Consider the following 19,431-nt stretch of genomic DNA (forward strand, 5'->3'; position numbering starts at 1 on the left):
ACGACGACGCTGCGTAGTTACGTGATCGCGAATAAGAAACTTACTCGAATGGAACGGTTACGTTTAATGTACGCGTAATGGCCATCGATATGTCTACGTTAACATACATCGATAACATAAATTTATATAAGTTGATACGAGACAGGTTCGCACAAGAAAGATGGATAAGCTTTATGGATAAGTGAGAGGAAGCATAATTCTTGGAAACATAACTTATTCGTCTCTAGTTTCAACCACTATAATCTCTAGTTTCGTAGAGACAATATAAAGTGGGTTCCAACTCGTTGAGAAACTGTATGATAAATGTAATCGCGTTATTTCTCACTAGTTGACATATCTTATCCGTTAATTCACGAAGAAGCATAACATAGCGCAATGTCTTTTGCAATTCTTAAAAGTTTCGAGAACGATGGGCTTTCTACAATAAGCCATTACCTAAGTTTTAAGCCGTAAAAAATTAACCAATCACAGTCGAATATGAGAAGAATAATCGACTATGATTGGTCAATTTCTTAAGTCTTAAAACTCAGATAATAGTTTATTGTAAAAAGCTCATCAAGACAATATTTTTCTTCTAACAATTGCAATTCGATAGTATTAAAAACGATATATTAGTTTGTATGTTATATATAACATTAAAATATATAATACAATAAAAATGTTACAAATAGTTATATTGGGTGCTTTTCATTTAGTGATACAAGCTGACACAAGTATCGTTTTATCTTTGTTTCTCATTGAATGTCAAGAAAGAAAGAATAATGCTTGTGTCGCTTTGTGTCACCAAATAGAAAACACCCATTATTTTTCGATAAAAAAAAGTGCAAAGAATAATTATATATTATTTGAAGAATATGAGGATGTCACCATTATAAGGATCATCTACAAATCCTTGCGGTGTTTACGGCAGAGCATCGGTTTCATCACGTAATCTCGTTCGGCTTTAAGTATGCTCTATCACGACACGTCTAACGGACCGTTCATACTTATCACGACGTGGCGTATATCACGGACTGACCCCTTATAAATATCGAAGAGCAGCCCATTGTGTGACCGCGCGACTGCATTCCTGCCGTACAATTAAGCCGGACATACACTCTGGTAATGGCTCCCTCATGTCGCCGCCACGCGGCATGCATATGTGTATACATAGCTTACGACTCGCACGGGCTATCCGCAGGTGGATGTGAAAAGGAGATATCGTAATTGGAGAATATTTCTTTCGCGATAGATCGGGAGAAATATTTCGCCAACGATATATTCGCCGCAGATAAATAAGCTCTAATCGAGATACGAGTATTTATCTTTTTGCATATATAACTCAAAAATGTTTACACAACAAATAGGGAATAAAGTGTTTAACGAACAAGCTGGATCTTACATGCTAAGATAATTTGGTGAGAATTTATATACTACATATGTAGTCCTTTAAACTGCGTCGAAATAATTTTTCGTTCTTGAAACGCAAATCCGACTGAACTACTGTATTATCACCAATTAAATTGATTGGCAATTTAATAATTTAATGCTCATAGATATCTTAGAAAAATCTTAATAATGCTAAATAACATAAAATTTTTATCCAGTTAATTAACAAAAGATTGTGCTCAGTTTGGGCCCCGGCTGAACAGCATTGAGACCTAGCTAGGATTGTAGAACATAAAAAAGGGGTTAAAAAGTTCCATATGCACAACTTTGTAAAATGAGTCCCTTGAGTGCTACAGTTGTTCAAAGTTCGCTATTATAACCATGTATTGTGTAGCATGTAGGATTGGTTTTATTCGATTTCTGGAATCATCTAGTATCTGGAATATGTCCAATCTTGACAAAGACAGCTAAACCTTTTTTGAACCCCAAATGAATAGTTATAAGTGACATATATGAATCGATGAAGAGAGGAGAGAGACACTCAAAGTATGAAACAAAAGGTTTTAATTGCCTAATTGAAATGTGGCCAATATATGGACTTTATCTCTCTTCAGCTTCCTCATCGGAACTCTCTAAAAGTAAAAAAAACATCATTAACTGTTCTTGCTGGCATATGGATGTCTTCGTTAAAGTGTTGGGTATATCCCAGATACCACATAACTGTCAAGCGGATTAATAAACTGTATCAAATACATTTTAGATATTACTTCAATGTCTTTGGTACAATCCGTTACCGCCGTCATCGCGGGAAGGTGCCCTAGACGCAAAGAAATTGGATAAGACTAGTGGTACATGATCATAATAGCGAACTTTGGATAGTTCTAGCACTCAAACCTCTCCTATAAAGTTAGGCTTATGGAATTTTTGATTCTCTTTTGATAACTTAAAATTTTAGGCATGTCTCAAAGTTGTTCACCCGGGACCCAAATTCCCCTATAAAACTGGGCATGGTCCTTTAAATTTAAAAGGGATCAATAGTTCATAAAAACATATATTTCTTACTGAGAGAGAAAAAAAGAGGCACAAAGAGAAGGCGGAAGAAAAAGGGGAGAAAGAGAGAAAAGAAAAGAGAGAAAATCATAGGACTCGGAGACTCTTTTTATAAAATCATTAAAAAACCCCCATCATCAAAAATCCTAAATCTTTAAAAATGTTATACTTTCAGATATGCAATGTATATTAAATAATTTGTGACATTTCTAATAGTTCAAAATAATCATCATAGGATGATTTGAGCGGCAACTCAGTCTTTTATTACAGCGATGCTAATGACAAAATTATGAGCATAAATAAATTGATTACGACATTACATTTCCGTAAGGATAAATAGAAAGATCCATGACATTATATATATAAAGCACGAAATTATTACGTGACGCTCAGACAAACATTAAATTGATCCTTGATCGGTCTTGGGTAATGGCCGCGTAACCAACTGCGATCTTTCACCATACCGTCGAGATTATCGTCATCAGTGTCGAAAACACGCCTACATCTTGTCATTTATTAGGTCTTCTGCGTCGACAGCAGTTACCGCTGCATGTTGATGTAATCGAATTGGTAGTCGTGATGAATCGTTCGAAATGTCACTGACAAATACGCTTGCTGCACAGGAACGCAATTCGCATCGTTGTCACATCTATTGTCGCAGATTGCTTAGCTAAGTCGTGAATAAATTCCAATGAGAGCTATCCAGCTTCCATCAAGAAGAAATTGATCGCATGTCACGAGGATATGTAACGTAGCTCTCTTGTATAAGTACGAATCTTTGATTATCAACAGAAAAATATTTTGCGAGTTCTGGTATATTTATGTAAAACTAGTCGAAATTTATTTGTGCTTCGTATAGCCGTTTATAATAAATACTGTTTCAAATAAACAAACAAGATTAATATTAATCTTTTGGTGCCATTACAAAAACGACATGGGTATGGCATATCACGTTCAATTTTTTACTGCTTTTAACTTTCATAGAAATAAACATATTGTAAAAAAAAAATCTTAATCAGAACGCTACACATTAAGAAATACAACGGTACCGAGCAAATGTATCGTTGCACTGAGAGAAAAGTGTTTGATATTTATGACTACATGCACATACACACACACACACACACACATATATATAATATGATAAAATAATTATGGCCAGGAACTCCATTTTATAGTTATCAATACAATAATGTTCATAATACTAATATATTTTCCTATCCGTTTTTTTATTAAGAAGAATGTAATATTCGATACCTTCTTTGTACACTTACCGTATATATTATATATATATTAAAAAAAATTTTTTAACAATTAAATTATGATAATTTCAATCACTTTTTCTTTGTATATTAATAACAAATTTACAAACAATGGAAAGAACATCGAAAAAGTATTGAAAAAAAGCCAAGTAGATATATGTCATATGCCATACCCAGAGTTATATCAAAGAGTTAATTATCAGCAGTTAATTATTCAGAATAGCTACAGAAGAATAAAGTGTGTCTACTGTTAAAATTTTAAATGGATTCATTTAGCTATTTTCTCTAAATAATGTTGTTTCAAATAAATAAAAAATTATAACTCCTTTTCCATTAGTACAGATCTTATCGAATAAGTCAGGGTAAAGAAAATGAGATTATTATGTCTTGTTATGTTAAGATATTCGTTTATAGATACGCATATCTCTAAAGAAATATCTTGTACATGCTATGTACGTTGCATGATGACGGAACAGCTATCGTAAAGTATCGAAAATACGGCAGCGTATTCTTACGCGTGTTTTAGTCGAAAAGCCTCGACTAAAACAATAAATTATAATGTCGTTTTCCGTCATGCAATATTTAAATTAGTATTGGTATTAAGCAGTTAAATGTTATATCGAAGTCGATTCAAAGAATCAAGGAACAGGAACGAGAGCGATATGTAAATTACTCAGTATCTCAGTATTATTTACGTGTAATGCTTATCCATCTTAATTAGAAGATTATAGCAAGATAAAAATATATAATGGGAAGAATTTTTGTCAAGCAGGTGGCAATTTATCATCAATAAGTAATGATTTGTTATTCTTACGGATAATATCTCGCTGTATATTCTTAATATATCTCATCCTTTCTTTGAAATTACGTATCAATTTATCAATCAATTATAAAAATATTATGAAATGTATAATCTATAATTAATTCTAAATAATTAGAAATTAATTATTAATCGGTTTAATCGCCGTAAAATTTAATATTGAATCAATAAAGTATCATTTATCTTATTCTCTTTATGCTATATATACATTTATCTTATTCTCTTTATGCTATATATTTTATTTAAAAATCTAGATATGTTTTCAATGTACCTATATTTATTTTCTATAAAATCAATTTATTTGACGCAACACGGTGAACAATAATCTAACGATAAATGAAAAGAATTTAATGAAAAATTAAAAATATACGCATTAAAAATATGCAGAATTGTTATATTTTCATATGTTTATTTACAAAAGAGTACCATCTTGCTGATGCTGTCACTTATTTACAAATAGTAACAGGCGACTTGATAGAAAGTTTCAACCGATTCTCAAGAAACGGCATGTTAAACAGAGAAATTCGCTTTTGCGTTGAAAAAACGACAAATTATTATCAGACATATATTACGGAGCGAAAACATAAGATCCAAATTGATTTATGTATGATCAGTAACTCTCTCTCCTTTCCCCCCTTCTCTCTCTCTCTCTCTCTCTCTCTCTCTCTCTCTCTCTCTCTCTCTGTGCTATTCCACCGAACTATGTTCGACATGATTCAGCAACAATATCTGTCCATTCGGTAACTTTAGTCTGAAATCGCTGACAGTGGTGCTGACCTATGATTCTTCGAGACTGTAGTAACCGAATACCTGTCTAATAGTCAGCTCATTCATATTTATTATGCCAACACTTAATTCGAAACTCGCGTAGTGTCACATGATAGATAACGATATTCATAGCAGACACTGTTTGCGCAATAAAAGAAAAAAAAGCCAAAAAATGATCAATAGATATAGATTATAATTCTTTCATTGTTATATTTGCAATAGACAGATAATGTGTGGTGGCAATAATGACTTTAGAAATACGTAATGGTAATCAAATTCTTTATTATGCAATGTGATTCATCTAATAATTCAGCACGAAAAATATACAATATTTAGAAAAAATGTAATAGTTTTAAAATAATATACTAAAAATGTTAATCATCAGTGCATCAGTTTGGATTATAACATGAGGAAAAATTAATACCATATAAAAAATAAAGAATAGATGATTTTATATATAAATGCGTATAAAATATTTATTTTAAGATATATTCAGAATATTTTCTGAATATTATGATCATTACTATTGAAGTCAAATAGCAACACAGATAAATAGTTGTTAATAATTCAATTTATTTTATGTTTTGCAATCGTTTTATATATACTTGAAACTGTAAATTTCGCATATAAATTAAAATATTTTTGGTAAAATTTATCGTGAATATATAGTAACAATTAACAGGACTAGAAATAAATTGTCATTAAGAATTTACAAATTAAGCTGAACTTTTAAATTTTATATAAATGTAGATAACAATATTACATATAATAAGAAAGTGTCAATAATTTTTTAACTTTGGATTTAATAGTATATAGAATCTAAAGCTATTATGAGCATAGTAATATAATGCAAATTGACGAAACATTTTATTCAATGAAAATACGTAACATGCTATGCACATTCACGTTCCAGCAGTTAAATCTAAATACACAAATAACACAGCGTTAAAAATACGAAAATAACGCTTTTTCTGTTCAGTAGAAATATAATACAATCTGTTTGTGGATAGAATCGAGATACATGCACGCAGGTGTACGCATAAACTTAAATGCTCAAGGTCTTTTGCCATGAAGTTTCTTCTCTATTCGCGGTTTTCTCATCGTCCAAACATGTCCTGATGTAAGTGTTGACCTCGTGGTTACGGGGAAATCATCAAGATACCGTGGACGTTGCTACAGCTATCTATGGTGTGGCTGACTGAGAGTTTTTTTTTAGGAATGAAAAGAATTGACGGCAAACCCCCGGATTGGGAAAGTTGAGTCGCCATCATCAAGATGAAAAATGTAAAGACCATAATTATTCTCTAGTGTGGTATCAATTTCTCTCTCTTTGTGATATAAACCAAAAAGATGTATTTCATTATTGAAACATGTTACTAAACTACGTGGGCTATTCAAATATGAAAGGCAAGTTATCGTATGGTCCATTTGGATCCTATAAACTTTTGAATGTGAAAAAATTGTGTTTACAAAGCAGATTTCTGAAACTACTAGTATAACGGTTTTAATTTGCTTTGACTTGTAAATGACTACCCAAAATGAATATTAATATCAATTTTATGGCATAAGACATGGATTTCAAACGATACAAAGTGCAAATTAAAAAAGGCTAAGAGAAATTTAATATCATGTTTAATCATAGTAATAATACGCTGAAAAAAATATATTCAATTTTAATCAATCATTTGTTTGAATAGTATCAATTAAATATTTACTAAATATAAAGATATATATTTATCTGATACAAGAATCATAGTTCAACTATTATTTCTTTTTATTAAGTAAATATTTATTTACTGTAAGTAAAAATTTAGTTGGTACTATTCAAATAAATGTTTATTAAAAAATTTACATTTCTTCTCAGCATAATAATAATGTATTCAACAATCCGTTATAAATACAAAATTTCTCTTCTCTACTTATTCTTTCAAATCAACCAAATTATGTCGTTAGAATTATGAAGTATAACGAAATGTTATTTTGGTATCGTCTACAAAGAGAGTGGTTTAAATTGTCGCTTATTCTGAGTCAGTTCATGATAAATTTCACGTCGCATAGACTTCGTGGATTAGTTTTCAACATGTAAGATAATATTAGCTGGTCGGCACTGAAAGCGTGCGCGAATAACTTTGCGCAACTATCCTGCGGCCGGCATTCGCGCAACCACCGCCGTTAATAAGGTGTTAGTCTGGCTGGCACATGATCGAGAAACACGGGGCATAGGATAGGACGTTGCAACAAAAGCAACGGTGACGGGTACAGACGAGCCGTATCCGGGACGTCGACCAATAAAATTAATCGCTTTTGCTACATCGCCTGAATAAATTATGCTCGCTGTTGTGCTTAGGAGTTGACCGATCATCTTTTGCGACCGAGAAGTGTGCTTGTAACATAATTAGAATAGATCGTTTATAAAAATAGATATTTATTCGCATACGAACGTAATAGAACGTAGATTTAATAACATTTTCTCGGAAAAATGTTTTGTAAACTTGATGCAAGAATATTAACATCACAAACATGCAATATTATCTTTTATTCTCTTATGATATTTAAAAAAAAACTCATTTTTATTTAATTTTATTATTTTTGAAGTGTATAAATATTTTATACACTTTAAGGCCTCGGTGGTCTAATGGCTTAGGACGCTCGTACGGAATACAAGAGATCCGGGTTCAAGTCCCGGCTGAGGTAATATTTTTCGCAATAAATTTATTAACAGTTTTTAACATATTAACATCTTTATAATATATGATGCTTGATGGTAGAAAAATATGGTATATATGCAAGTACATATATAATATATATTAGTAATTCAAGATTGAATTATTTAAGCAACGAAGATCCAGCTTCGACCGTAATAAGCATTTTCTAGTATTGATTGTGTTTCTTACATATACGGTCTAAAAAAAATAAAGATATTGTATAAATATTTTAATTATGTAAAATTTTCATAAAGAAAATTTTTATGGAGATTTTATATATATCTAATCTAATGTCACATCACTTAATTATCATACCGTATAAAAGGATTATTTTACATTTAAAAACGTATTTTTTAAATTTAAGAACGATTTTACTTCTCAAATTTGCATTGTTTTGAATAGGAAATGACTGATTTAATTGAAACGCTGCATAAAGAGTATTACCATGGTATGTCGTGAGTTGCGTCCCGTATGTGGCTTTCTTCAATTTCGAAACATATGATGCATGAAAGTCGCTGGCCCGTAAAACTGTCGACATGTCAATTGGTAGTTTCTTCCGTGTTGTGTCCCCATAGCCGCGCAACAATGTTGCCCCCAGATGCGGTATGCATTATTCAATGTACCCGGAAGGCCACTACGGGTCCGCCGAAGTTGACTCTCCTCCACTACGCGACTTGTATTTTATTTATCCCGCTACTGCTTCCTACATACTACTTGGTAAAGCTCGCAGAAATGCGCTAATTGCGTTTAAACCGAGAAATACAAGAAGAATGCAAGAGACATAACTTCTCACATCTTATAAATAGATGTGCCAATAACACTGAATACTGATGCTCTATGTAGAAATACATATTATTATAAACTTAATTGAAAACGAAGTTAAACATTTCTAACGCAGTTTGCAATATATTTAATTACATTATACATATATACCATGAACCGGACGAATTAACTTCAACTAATTCATCCGGCTTATGTAAATTAAATGCTATAAAGTTATTTAATGGAATACCACTTCAGTTATTAAGAATATATTGCAAAATTTATAAGAGCAAAAGATTTTTTCTCGCGCGAGAACACGCGCGGATTTTGCGTCGTTTGTTGGGAGTGTCGCGTAACGGCCGGTGTAAAGCGGCACGGTAGCTATTAGGAGCAGGATGTAACCGTTCAAGAGCGAGTGTTTAGCCGGGCTCTCATAAATCACGCAAGGGCGACAAGCAATTATAATAACTGTACCTGAGTATAAATGCGTAAATAAAATACCAAGCCCTTCGGCCAAGTAATGAGGCATACGAAGCTGGATGCGAACCAGTTTCAAGACTCGTTATCGCGACAGAATAAACAGCGAGGGAACATTTTCTCGAGGAAGTCTGTCTCGATTATCAGTGTTTCAGGTGCCTTAACGTACGCCGCAATAATAACGGCATCAGCAAACCCAAATAAAATTTATTATCATAATAAATCAATTTTTTCGATGGTATCTAAACAGCAGTGTACAAGGTAACGTGTGTATTTTCGACTACTTTCTATTACTCTTTTGACTGCTTATATTACTTTGATGTTGCGGTACAATACATTTATATAACGCTGTTTATTCATAGAAAATCGAATGCCTATTTAAATAGATGTCTGGCTATTAAGCAAGACACTTTAAACGGAGAGAGTCCAATCGCGCTGCCCACGTAGTCATCAGCACAAAAATATTCCAAGAGAAACCTCCAAAGTCTCAAGGTCACGAGGACCTCATTCACTGTGGAATTCAAGCTGAGTTTTAGATTTCAGCGGAACGAACTCGGTGGATTGCGGGAAAGTCGAGGCAAAAGGACGTGATGCGCGGATGTGGCGAAAGAGAACACGCGTGCGGACGAGAGAGACTAAAAGTACATCGTACCGCTCGCCATAACCTTTTATCAGTTATCTAATTAGCCGTTGCGTTTAATTAGCGATCCGAGGAGAAAGCCGCGAGATAGCCCTAGCACTGTGCAAGACCAACATGGTATGGGTCTGTATATAGCTATACGTAATTTTAATCGGCACCCACGTCAGATAAGAAAGGTCGATGGATGAACTGGCATCTACGTGCACTTTGCAATTAGTTGTATTTTTATTTATTTAGCTATTTGCCGCTTATTGAGCTACACATGAAGAAAGTCTAGCACGAAGCTGTTCAATCGACCGATAAGAATTTTAAGGATCTCTATAAGCATAATGCGAATGGAAGAAAAAGTAGAAAACGTTATATAGACGATCCGTGTTTTAATACTAGTGTAATTGTACAAATTTTATTAGATTAAAAAATTTTAATGATTTTAAATGATTTTAATACTCATCAAGTGTTGTAAGATATTTTTTATATTCAAGCATCTCAAAAACAAGTCTAACTGACATGAACAAACATTTCTTTTTCTATCTTTTTTAAATACCGGTACATAAAAAAATGTTATCGTTATCCTTTTTATTAAAAACTAATTTTATAATGAAAATTTTATTAACCAAATCTTATTTAAAAATAAATCATATTTTTTAAATAATCATATGATGTATAAACAAAAACATTCATATTTTTAAAATAATTATATAATGTATAAAACATTTGTCATAAACAGAGGATGACAGGTGAAATAAATCACGGCAAAAAAAATTAACAGATCTTGACTCTTACAATTATCTATAAGAGAAATGATATTTATCTAATTTAGTGGTACCTACTTACCTTTGTCGAATCTTCAATAAAAGCTCCGATGGTTATTACATGCAGAATGATCTCGCGAGTATTTTCAAGTTCTTCTGGTGTCGCATATAAACCTTCGCTAAGGAAGTACGGTTCAGGGCAAGTTAATCTGCAAAAAATAAACATCACAATTTAATATATCCGTTCAGTAGATTAAATTGGGCAAAAAGCATCATAATTAGTTACAGTTTAGTAAAACATATATTCATTTTTTAGTATAAAATATGTAAAATTTATCTCTTATTTTAATATGAATAATATAATATATTTATTTTTATGAAAGAGTTTAAATTATAATAAATATTATAAAGAAATGTTTTCGTACATATTTTAATTATTTTATAACGGTTTTCAGAGAGAAAATAACATTGGGGTCCGTGATCCCAACGTTTGGGTCAACATCAGTTATCGTAACTATTATCGTAATATCGAGATTTAATCGGAACATGTAATCGTACGTGTGCTTAGTGTATCGTAAACTGCATTATCTCGACTTAATTATATTGCTACGCGGTACATGAAGAAATTCTTAAAAATCTCCGATGACGAATACCGAGCGAGAGAAATGAAAAAAAAAATAAAAGCAAAGTATCACGTAGCATTTGCCATTCAGAAGCTCAATCGCTTTGAGATAATGGAAAAAAAATTAATATTATATAACCATTACATAACGATATACGCTGAGCGTACTTGTAAATTTGTGATCTTCCAAAGAAAGTTATTATGAGAAAAATAAGATTTTTATAATTTAAAATCGTATTATATATATTTAAACATTTATATATTCAGGGATAGTATGATGTGAGTGTATTAAGTATGAAAAGTAGATATATCTCCTAATTGACACAGCTTATTTGTCTTCTAACGATTACGTAAGTGGCAAATGTATTTCGTGGGCATTCCAAGTAGGCTACAACGCGATAAATCACTAAACTTCACGGAGGCCAAAATTTTTCTTCTCGCCTCTATTTTGCAGAATATTAATCTTTACGCGGTATACCACTTTTCTCGTCATGTACGAGTATTCGCAGCGACGAACGCGCGGATCCCATGCGCTGTTCCCGGGTCACGACAAGTATAATAAATATGTTCCTTCCTTGTTTTTAGATGGTTGAAAGAGAAAGAGGGATATACGAGGCAGGCGAGAAAAATCGAGCAGTCTGAACGGCCCGAGATTGCGTGGCCAGGCAACATCAATTTCGAGGGTGATTCCCAGCGGTGTCGGAAGAGCTCCGAAAATTTCGAATGCTCGCGTAATCGAGGAGCCTCCTCAAGTCGAGTGTATAAAGGTGCTCTTACTTGAGGATACTACCGCTACCTCCTCTGCTGCCTCCTGACTGTCCTCGTCTTTCCTTCCTTCTCTCTTTCTTCCACGCTTTCTTGTTTCTCGGCGTCCCTTTCGATCGTCGTTTTTTCCATCGTCCGCGATAATGATACCCACACGCTCTCGCTTGGTAATAATATTAATGGCTTCGTGTACCCGGAGACCATCGGAGGTTCAGCAAAAGGAACATCGTGGAGACCCCTTACGCGAAGAAGCTCGTCGTAAGAAACAACCTCCGAGTGCTTCGCCGGGTATTATACGGAAAGCGTGGATTCGCGCGAATTAACTAATACACTCGCTTCTCGTTCATTCATAAAAGATTTGTATTGCTATTTCTAATAAACCTTATGCGACTTAATAGTTGGACGCAGGTAATCGAAAGACTCCGGAAATTGCTGTGATATAATCATGGAATCATCTAATAATCATTTCAGTGTTATCGTATGTTCAAATTTTTACAAGACTTTTTAGAGGAAACTAATTTCACTTAGAGATTAAGCTTATAGAGTAGAGTCTCTTAAACCATAAAATAGACGATTAGAGGAGACAAGCAGGAAAGTCATAAAAATTTAGAATCTTGTTGTAATATATAATTATACGAAAGATTAGATTTTTAATGCATAATATTTTAACATTTTTATTTTCAATTATATATATGATTATATATTCGATAGAAAATAATTGAAAGAAGCAACTTGAAAGATAATAATAAATTATGTTTTTTAATTTCAGTATTATGATACCTTGTTTTTTATGCTTGCTATGCATTAAAAATGATTTAAAAATTAAATTTAATAATTTAAATTAAATACTTTAATAATTGTAACTGAATACGATATGAACTTATATTTAAAAAATGATCGAAAATTCTTGTATTAACATATACAAAATAATACAGATAGCATTTTAATCATATTTGGACACATGTATATTTTAACACAATAGTACACTATATACACGTATTACACATATATATGTGTATATAATATTATTGTGTTAAAATACACATATGCCCAAATATGATTAAAATGTTATATATAAATATATATGTATATATTATTTTTTAGCGTACCAGACAACATTCACCAACGTTACAAATATGATTTATTCGATTTGACAGAAATAAATTTATCAGCCCTGAAACCGGTATCACATCAAAAAAACTCACGCGTACTATCAATAGTTCAGCATAATTAGCGATTTATTTTGAGTAGGTCGCGACCGGTTGCGTACGTAGTCAGCATAGATATCTATCATGTCTGTAATCCATAGAGCCGTCGATCACCGAATGAATCGATCGCCCACATATACTTGATCGGGTAAGCGCAAAGACGCATGTATCTAGATATTTTATCTTCATCAGCTTGTGCTTTCAATATATCAAAATAAGAAATTCAAAATTTGAAATAAAAATTAGTAAACACTAATTTTTATATAATTAATAAGAAAGTAGTTTTCTCTCAATCATAAAATTTAATGAAAAAGAAGCATAAAACCACTGCACAGGTTGTGATATTAAATATATTACGAAAGTTCTGATTTAACTTAGACGTTTCGGCCAATATCTGACCATCTTCAGTAAATATACAAATAAACTCGCATTAGTTACATAAATTTAAAAATAAAATTCGCAGTTATACATTTAGTTAAAAATTATGCTCTCTTTCATCTTGATCGTGAGATCTTAATTGCTGTAAAAATAGGTAATGAATTGTAACTTCTCAATAATTAGATTACATTAATAATAGCATATTTGTTTTACATTAGAATCTGAGAATTCTCGTTCTACACAATTCGAAATATTTCAATTGTCTCATCAAGTATATAGTAAGATCTCACGAGCAAAATGAAAGAGAGCGTGATTTTTAATTAAATGTATGACTGCGAATTTTATTTTTAAATTTATGTAACTAATGCGGGTTTATTTGTATATTTACTGAAGATGGCCAGATATCGGCCGAAACGTTTAAATTAAATCAAAACCTTTGTAATATATTTAATATCGCAAAAAATCTGTGCAGTGGTTTTATGCTCCTTTTTCGTTAAACATAATTTTAAATACAACTATTTAATAAATCATATTGTAGTAATGTAAAAAAAGAGGAGAGAGAGAGAGAGAGAGAGAAAAGTTAAAAAATTAAAAAATATTTTAAATAATGAGTTCGCTAACTATTCAATAACATTTTAAAGACTACATTACACTTGCATTAAACTTCGAATTTATTTTTGATTTTTTAAACACTAGCACATCCCCTGCGCTCGCTCCTCCATTATACTGTCCTTTTTAGACATTATGAAATATAATATTACGAATCTGGATTCAAAATGTTTGAATAAGAAAAATGACCGAATCATTATGGCGGTTTGAAAATTTGAAAATTCAAAGTGGTTGAATCAATATGGCGAATGGAATTCTTTAGTCAAATACCATAAAAAATTTTATAATAAAATTATTATCGAACGCTAATGTTACATGTGTTACTTCATTTTTTTTTATTTTACGTTAGAGGGGAAAATCTTCGTATACCTTATGCCAGGTGATGTTTCATTTGAACATCAACCTGACCAGAGGAAGACACACTGAGAGAAAAGATTTTGTTATAGGAATAAATCAAGGGAAAGCAAATGTGATATTTGTTAAAAAAACAATCAATTTGTTACGATTGCAAATATTATCGTCAATGTAACGAATAATCAATAGTATCGCTAGCAAATAAGAGGCTCATATATACCAATATAAAAGTCGTAGACGGTTGCAGGGTCTCAAATCGTAAAAGATTGATTAATCCTAGTCAAGTATTCTCCCTATATTTGACTGTGCTGGTCGGTTTCCTACAACTTAAGACTCCACGATCATCTACGAATTCTATATAAACGAGCTAAAGTCTATCCAAAAGATAGGTTAGATTCTATATAGTTTGTTTCTGTTACTAATAATTGGTTGGTATAGCAGACTAGCAGCAATCACAACAACATAATTTGTTGTTACATATTTACCGATCACCGGTTAAAGGTACTGGCTTGCTAAATTAACAAAATCCTTTCTCTCGGTGCACCTGGCGCCCGAGCTCACCGAATGTGTTGGATTCGTTCAGTTCGTGTTTTCGAATAGTGAAAGCGAATATTTCTTTTGTATTCGTTTGCTCATCATTTGCTCACGATTGCTCCGTCGAATTTTCGTTTGCTCACCCTTAGTTCAAAAGTTATACAAAATTTAAATTTTGGGGGGCCAACTTCACACTAGCCCCCCAATATTAAAAAATCAAATATTTTTTTGCATTCGTTTTCTCGTCGTTTGCAAACGATTGTTCCGTAGGAATTTTCGTTTGCTTACCCTTAGTTCAAAAGTTATACAAAATTTAAATTTTAGGGGGTCAACATCACGCTAGCCCCCCAATATTAAAAAATCGAACATTTTTTTCTGCATTCGTTTGCTCATCGTTTTCTCACGAATGCTCGTATTCGAACGGAATGAGTGCAAGAATTTTTTTTGCGGATATAGGTGGCGCATAAATAGCGCATTATTCCACAATTTTTTAATTAAGATTTGGGTAAGTGGCGGGGACTAGCTAGGCACACGTGACTTAGGGATGAATATGACTGTCTGCTCCAAGAAAGAAGCGCCTTAAGTGTTGCAGCGCAAAAACCAAAAATGCCTGGAAATAGTAGCGCATAAATAACGCATTATTCCATAATTTTTTCATGAAGGTTTGGGTAAGTGGGGGGTGCCAGCTAGGCAGACGTGACTTAGGGGTGAATATGACTGGTCGCTCCAAGAGAGAAGTGCCTTAAGTGTTGCAGCGCAAAAACTAAAAATGCCTGGAAATAGTAGCGCATAAATAGCGCATAAATCCTGTGTATTTAATTTTCTAAATCGGTTGTTTTTAAAGGGTGTGTGGGCTGACTGATTACATACTCAGTCCCCCCACAACAAATTTTATATTATCTAAACGGAATGAGCGCAATAATGTTTTTTTGCGGATATTGGTAGTGCATAAATAGCGCATTATTCCATAAATTTTTTATTAAGGTTTGATTAAGAAGAGGTGGTCGAGGGCCCGCTAAACTGACGTTTCTTAACGTCTGCCTAGCTGGCTCCTCCACTTAACCAAATCTTAATGAAAAAATTATGGTATAATGCTCTATTTATGCGCTATCCATATGCGTAAATAAAAATTTTTGGCCCATTCCATTTGGTTAAGAAAAAAAATATTTTGTATGGGGTTGAGTAGGCAGTCAGCCCTCCCACCCGTTAAATACAACCGATTTGGGAAATTAAATACACAGGATTTATGCGCTATTTATGTGCTACTATTTCGAAGCATTTTTTATTTTTGCGCTGCAACCCTAAGGCACTTCCCTCTTGGAGCGAACAGTCGTATTCAAACCTAAGTCGTTTAAAATTCCCAACAAATCTTTGAAATATTCCTCCCACTCCCTCATCCCTATCTCCTTATTTATCCCCTTCCATCTCTTCCTTTCCCTGTTTATTATTTCCCACATCGTCTCTCACTCTTCGCTCCTTCCACTTTCCTTTCCCATCTCTCATTCTCCTCTTTTTCTTTGCCTCACACAGGTCCTTATATTCCTTTTTTTCTTTCCTGTATTCCTGTCCCCCCCCCTCCCCTCCATTACCTTTCCTCCACTCCCTTAATGGGTGACACCCAGTTGGACACGGCTCAATTGGACACGAGCCACTCAGCGCTTGAGACTACAAAGCTCCTAGGCACCTGGTCGCTGTGATTGTTGATGTCCAATTGAGCCGTGATCAATCGGGATCACTCTCTCTTAATACCCTTCTCACTCCCTCCTTTTCTCTACATTCCCTATCCCACCATCCCATTCCCTTCCACCTCTTAATACCCTTCTCCCTCCCTCCTTTTCTCTACATTCCCTATCCCACCATCCCATTCCCTTCCTTTCTTTACCCCTCTCCTTTTCTGTATTTCTCAAAACTTTCCTTATTCTTCCTTCCATTTCCTTCATACTCTTGTTCCCCTTTCCCTCCCTCCATACTCCACCAACATTTCCCTAAATACAACCCTACCTTCCTATCAAATTTCACCAAAATTGAAGAACCTTTTACATTTCTGTAACATTACCGTCTGCCATATTAGTTCAACCATTTTGAATTTCCAAATTTAAAATACGGTTTCGGAACGAGTGTCCCCATTAAACCCTCTAATATCAAATTCCACCATAAACGGTAAATCTTTTAGATTTCCGTAACATTTCCGACTGCCATTTTGTTCAGCCATTTTGAATTCTCAAATTTTGAATAAGATCGAAATGAACGACGCCACGATCCCCCTAAAAACAAATTACATCATAATCGAAAAATTTTTTAAATTTCCTTAACATCTCCGTCCACCACAATGATTCAGCCATTTTGAATTTCGAAATTTTTATCACGATTTCGGAACGAGCGATCCCTAAAACCCCCGAATACGAAACCACATCGAAATCGGAGTACTCCAACATCCCTCTGAAAAGAGGCTTCAAAAAAACATGACATGCCAATTTTAATATAGGATATTAAAATTCAATTCTTAACGTTGTTTGAGAATTATCTTCTCAAAACGAGATTTAATCTCGTCGATTATTGAAAGTATATCCGACTCGGTCCAGCTTTACCGCGAAACAGTCATTAAATATTATACTTTCCGCGAATCAGCTCTTCGCAAGCCGCGTCATTAAAGTGCCGTTTACTGGCAGAAAATCGCTAAACGCCTACGATGTCGTTGAGCCACCTTGTTTTCACAGCATTCCCCGGATCCTTTACGCTTCGCAAATTTCGAAAGTAACGTACGGGTATGCGCTGAGGAGATTTTGCAATACAAATCATAATTTCTGCGTAATAAAATAATGGATGAATTTTTAGCAATAATTATTTTTTAATGCGTTCTTTAAAAACTGTATTTTAAATTATTGCGCTATCTACAGGATTCACTATAAACCACACACTAAAATGAAAAGAGAAAAGACAGCGTAAAATGTACAACAAATGAAAGAAAAGCGAACTGTAGAGGACATGCTTATTAAATTCTTTAGATTTGTTTTTTATTCCTGAAAATTAGACTGCACTAAAACTCTCTTTCTCGCTTTCAAATATTTCAAATACGTTCACTTTTTTAGTCATAGAAAACACTTTTATTTACAATTATTAAAAAAAGAATAAATAATTTCTGTTAAATTTCTGTTGAAAATTGATCTATATCGTTAACTGTTATGATATTATTATGCATATAATAATAAAAAGCTAGCTCATCAGAGCTGATATCGGTTAATCGGATGCAACAATTTATTTGCTTGTGAATTTAATAAATTATATCATAAAAAATTTGTTAAATTCACAAGCAAATAAATTGTTGCATCCGATTAACCGATGTCGGCTCTGATGGGCTAGCTTTTTATTATATTTGATATATTCTTGCGAACCTTATTTCAGATAGTTGATTATTATGCATGTTATCTTAATAAACAAAATATTGAATTTTTTATGTAACTAAATAAAAAAATATTCTTTAAATATTTTTTCCCTTAAATACATACATATATTTCGGTACTATACTTGGCTTATAGTGATATGTGGTGGCACAAATCTCCTGCATATTTCTTAAAAGAAATCTTATAAATGTTGACAGAAGTGTCTAGAAATTTCGAAGAAAAACAATATTTTCAACGCATTTAGATAGTTATATCGTTTACACAATAATTATGCGCATTTCGACGAGACAGCTATTCCAAGAGATTTTTATGCATAATGGCGGTTAGCATGATTAGAATCGGGTTTCCTATGGTAATTCCACAAAAAATGCCTCTATCATCAATGAAGCGAGAGTCATGATTGCCAGACTTCGTTATCAAAGAATCAATAATTAGATTAATCTTTAACAAAACATGCGAAATTTCTCAAACTTTAAAATTTTATCTCCTAGATTTTTTTTTATCTCCTAGATTTTTTTTATCTCCTGGATCTTTCATATGCAAATAATTAAAAAATTTTATATTTTTTCCAATAAAATAATTTTTGTTTATTCTTAAACATCTCAGTTAATTAAAATAAGCAATCAATTGGAACAATATATTTAAAACATTTATTAAAGAGATCAGAAAGAAAAAATAAAATATCATTTTTGCACCGATTTTTTTTACAGCTTAAGTATCAATTATATATTTAATATTACGGAAAATAGATACAAATGACAATTTAAATAATTACGTTTTACTTATAATAATGATAAAATAAAGTACATACTGTACTCGTTTGTTTTTATTATGCATACACATTCATCTATATATTGCAATAGTAAAATATATCATTTTTTTATTTTTGCATGCAACTAAATCAGGAGACGCGGTAGTGGCTCCGGTCATGTTCAAAAATCAAAAATAAGAGATAA

The 19,431-nt window shown here is 32.8% G+C and overlaps 1 protein-coding gene across 1 annotated transcript in view; it reads right to left on the reverse strand.

Moving 5' to 3' along the window:
- The window catches only part of MESR6 (misexpression suppressor of ras 6), a 750,945-nt gene that overhangs the window by 309,832 nt on the left and 421,682 nt on the right, over positions 1-19,431 (reverse strand). Inside the window, exon 4 of the mRNA XM_018510785.1 lies at positions 10,687-10,813. Coding sequence (XP_018366287.1) covers positions 10,687-10,813 — 127 coding nt within the window. The remainder of the gene's footprint in view (positions 1-10,686; positions 10,814-19,431) is intronic.

This window comes from Trachymyrmex cornetzi, unplaced genomic scaffold, assembly GCF_001594075.2.
Source record: "Trachymyrmex cornetzi isolate Tcor2-1 unplaced genomic scaffold, Tcor1.1 scaffold35, whole genome shotgun sequence".
NCBI classification, from domain to species: Eukaryota; Metazoa; Arthropoda; class Insecta; order Hymenoptera; family Formicidae; genus Trachymyrmex; species Trachymyrmex cornetzi.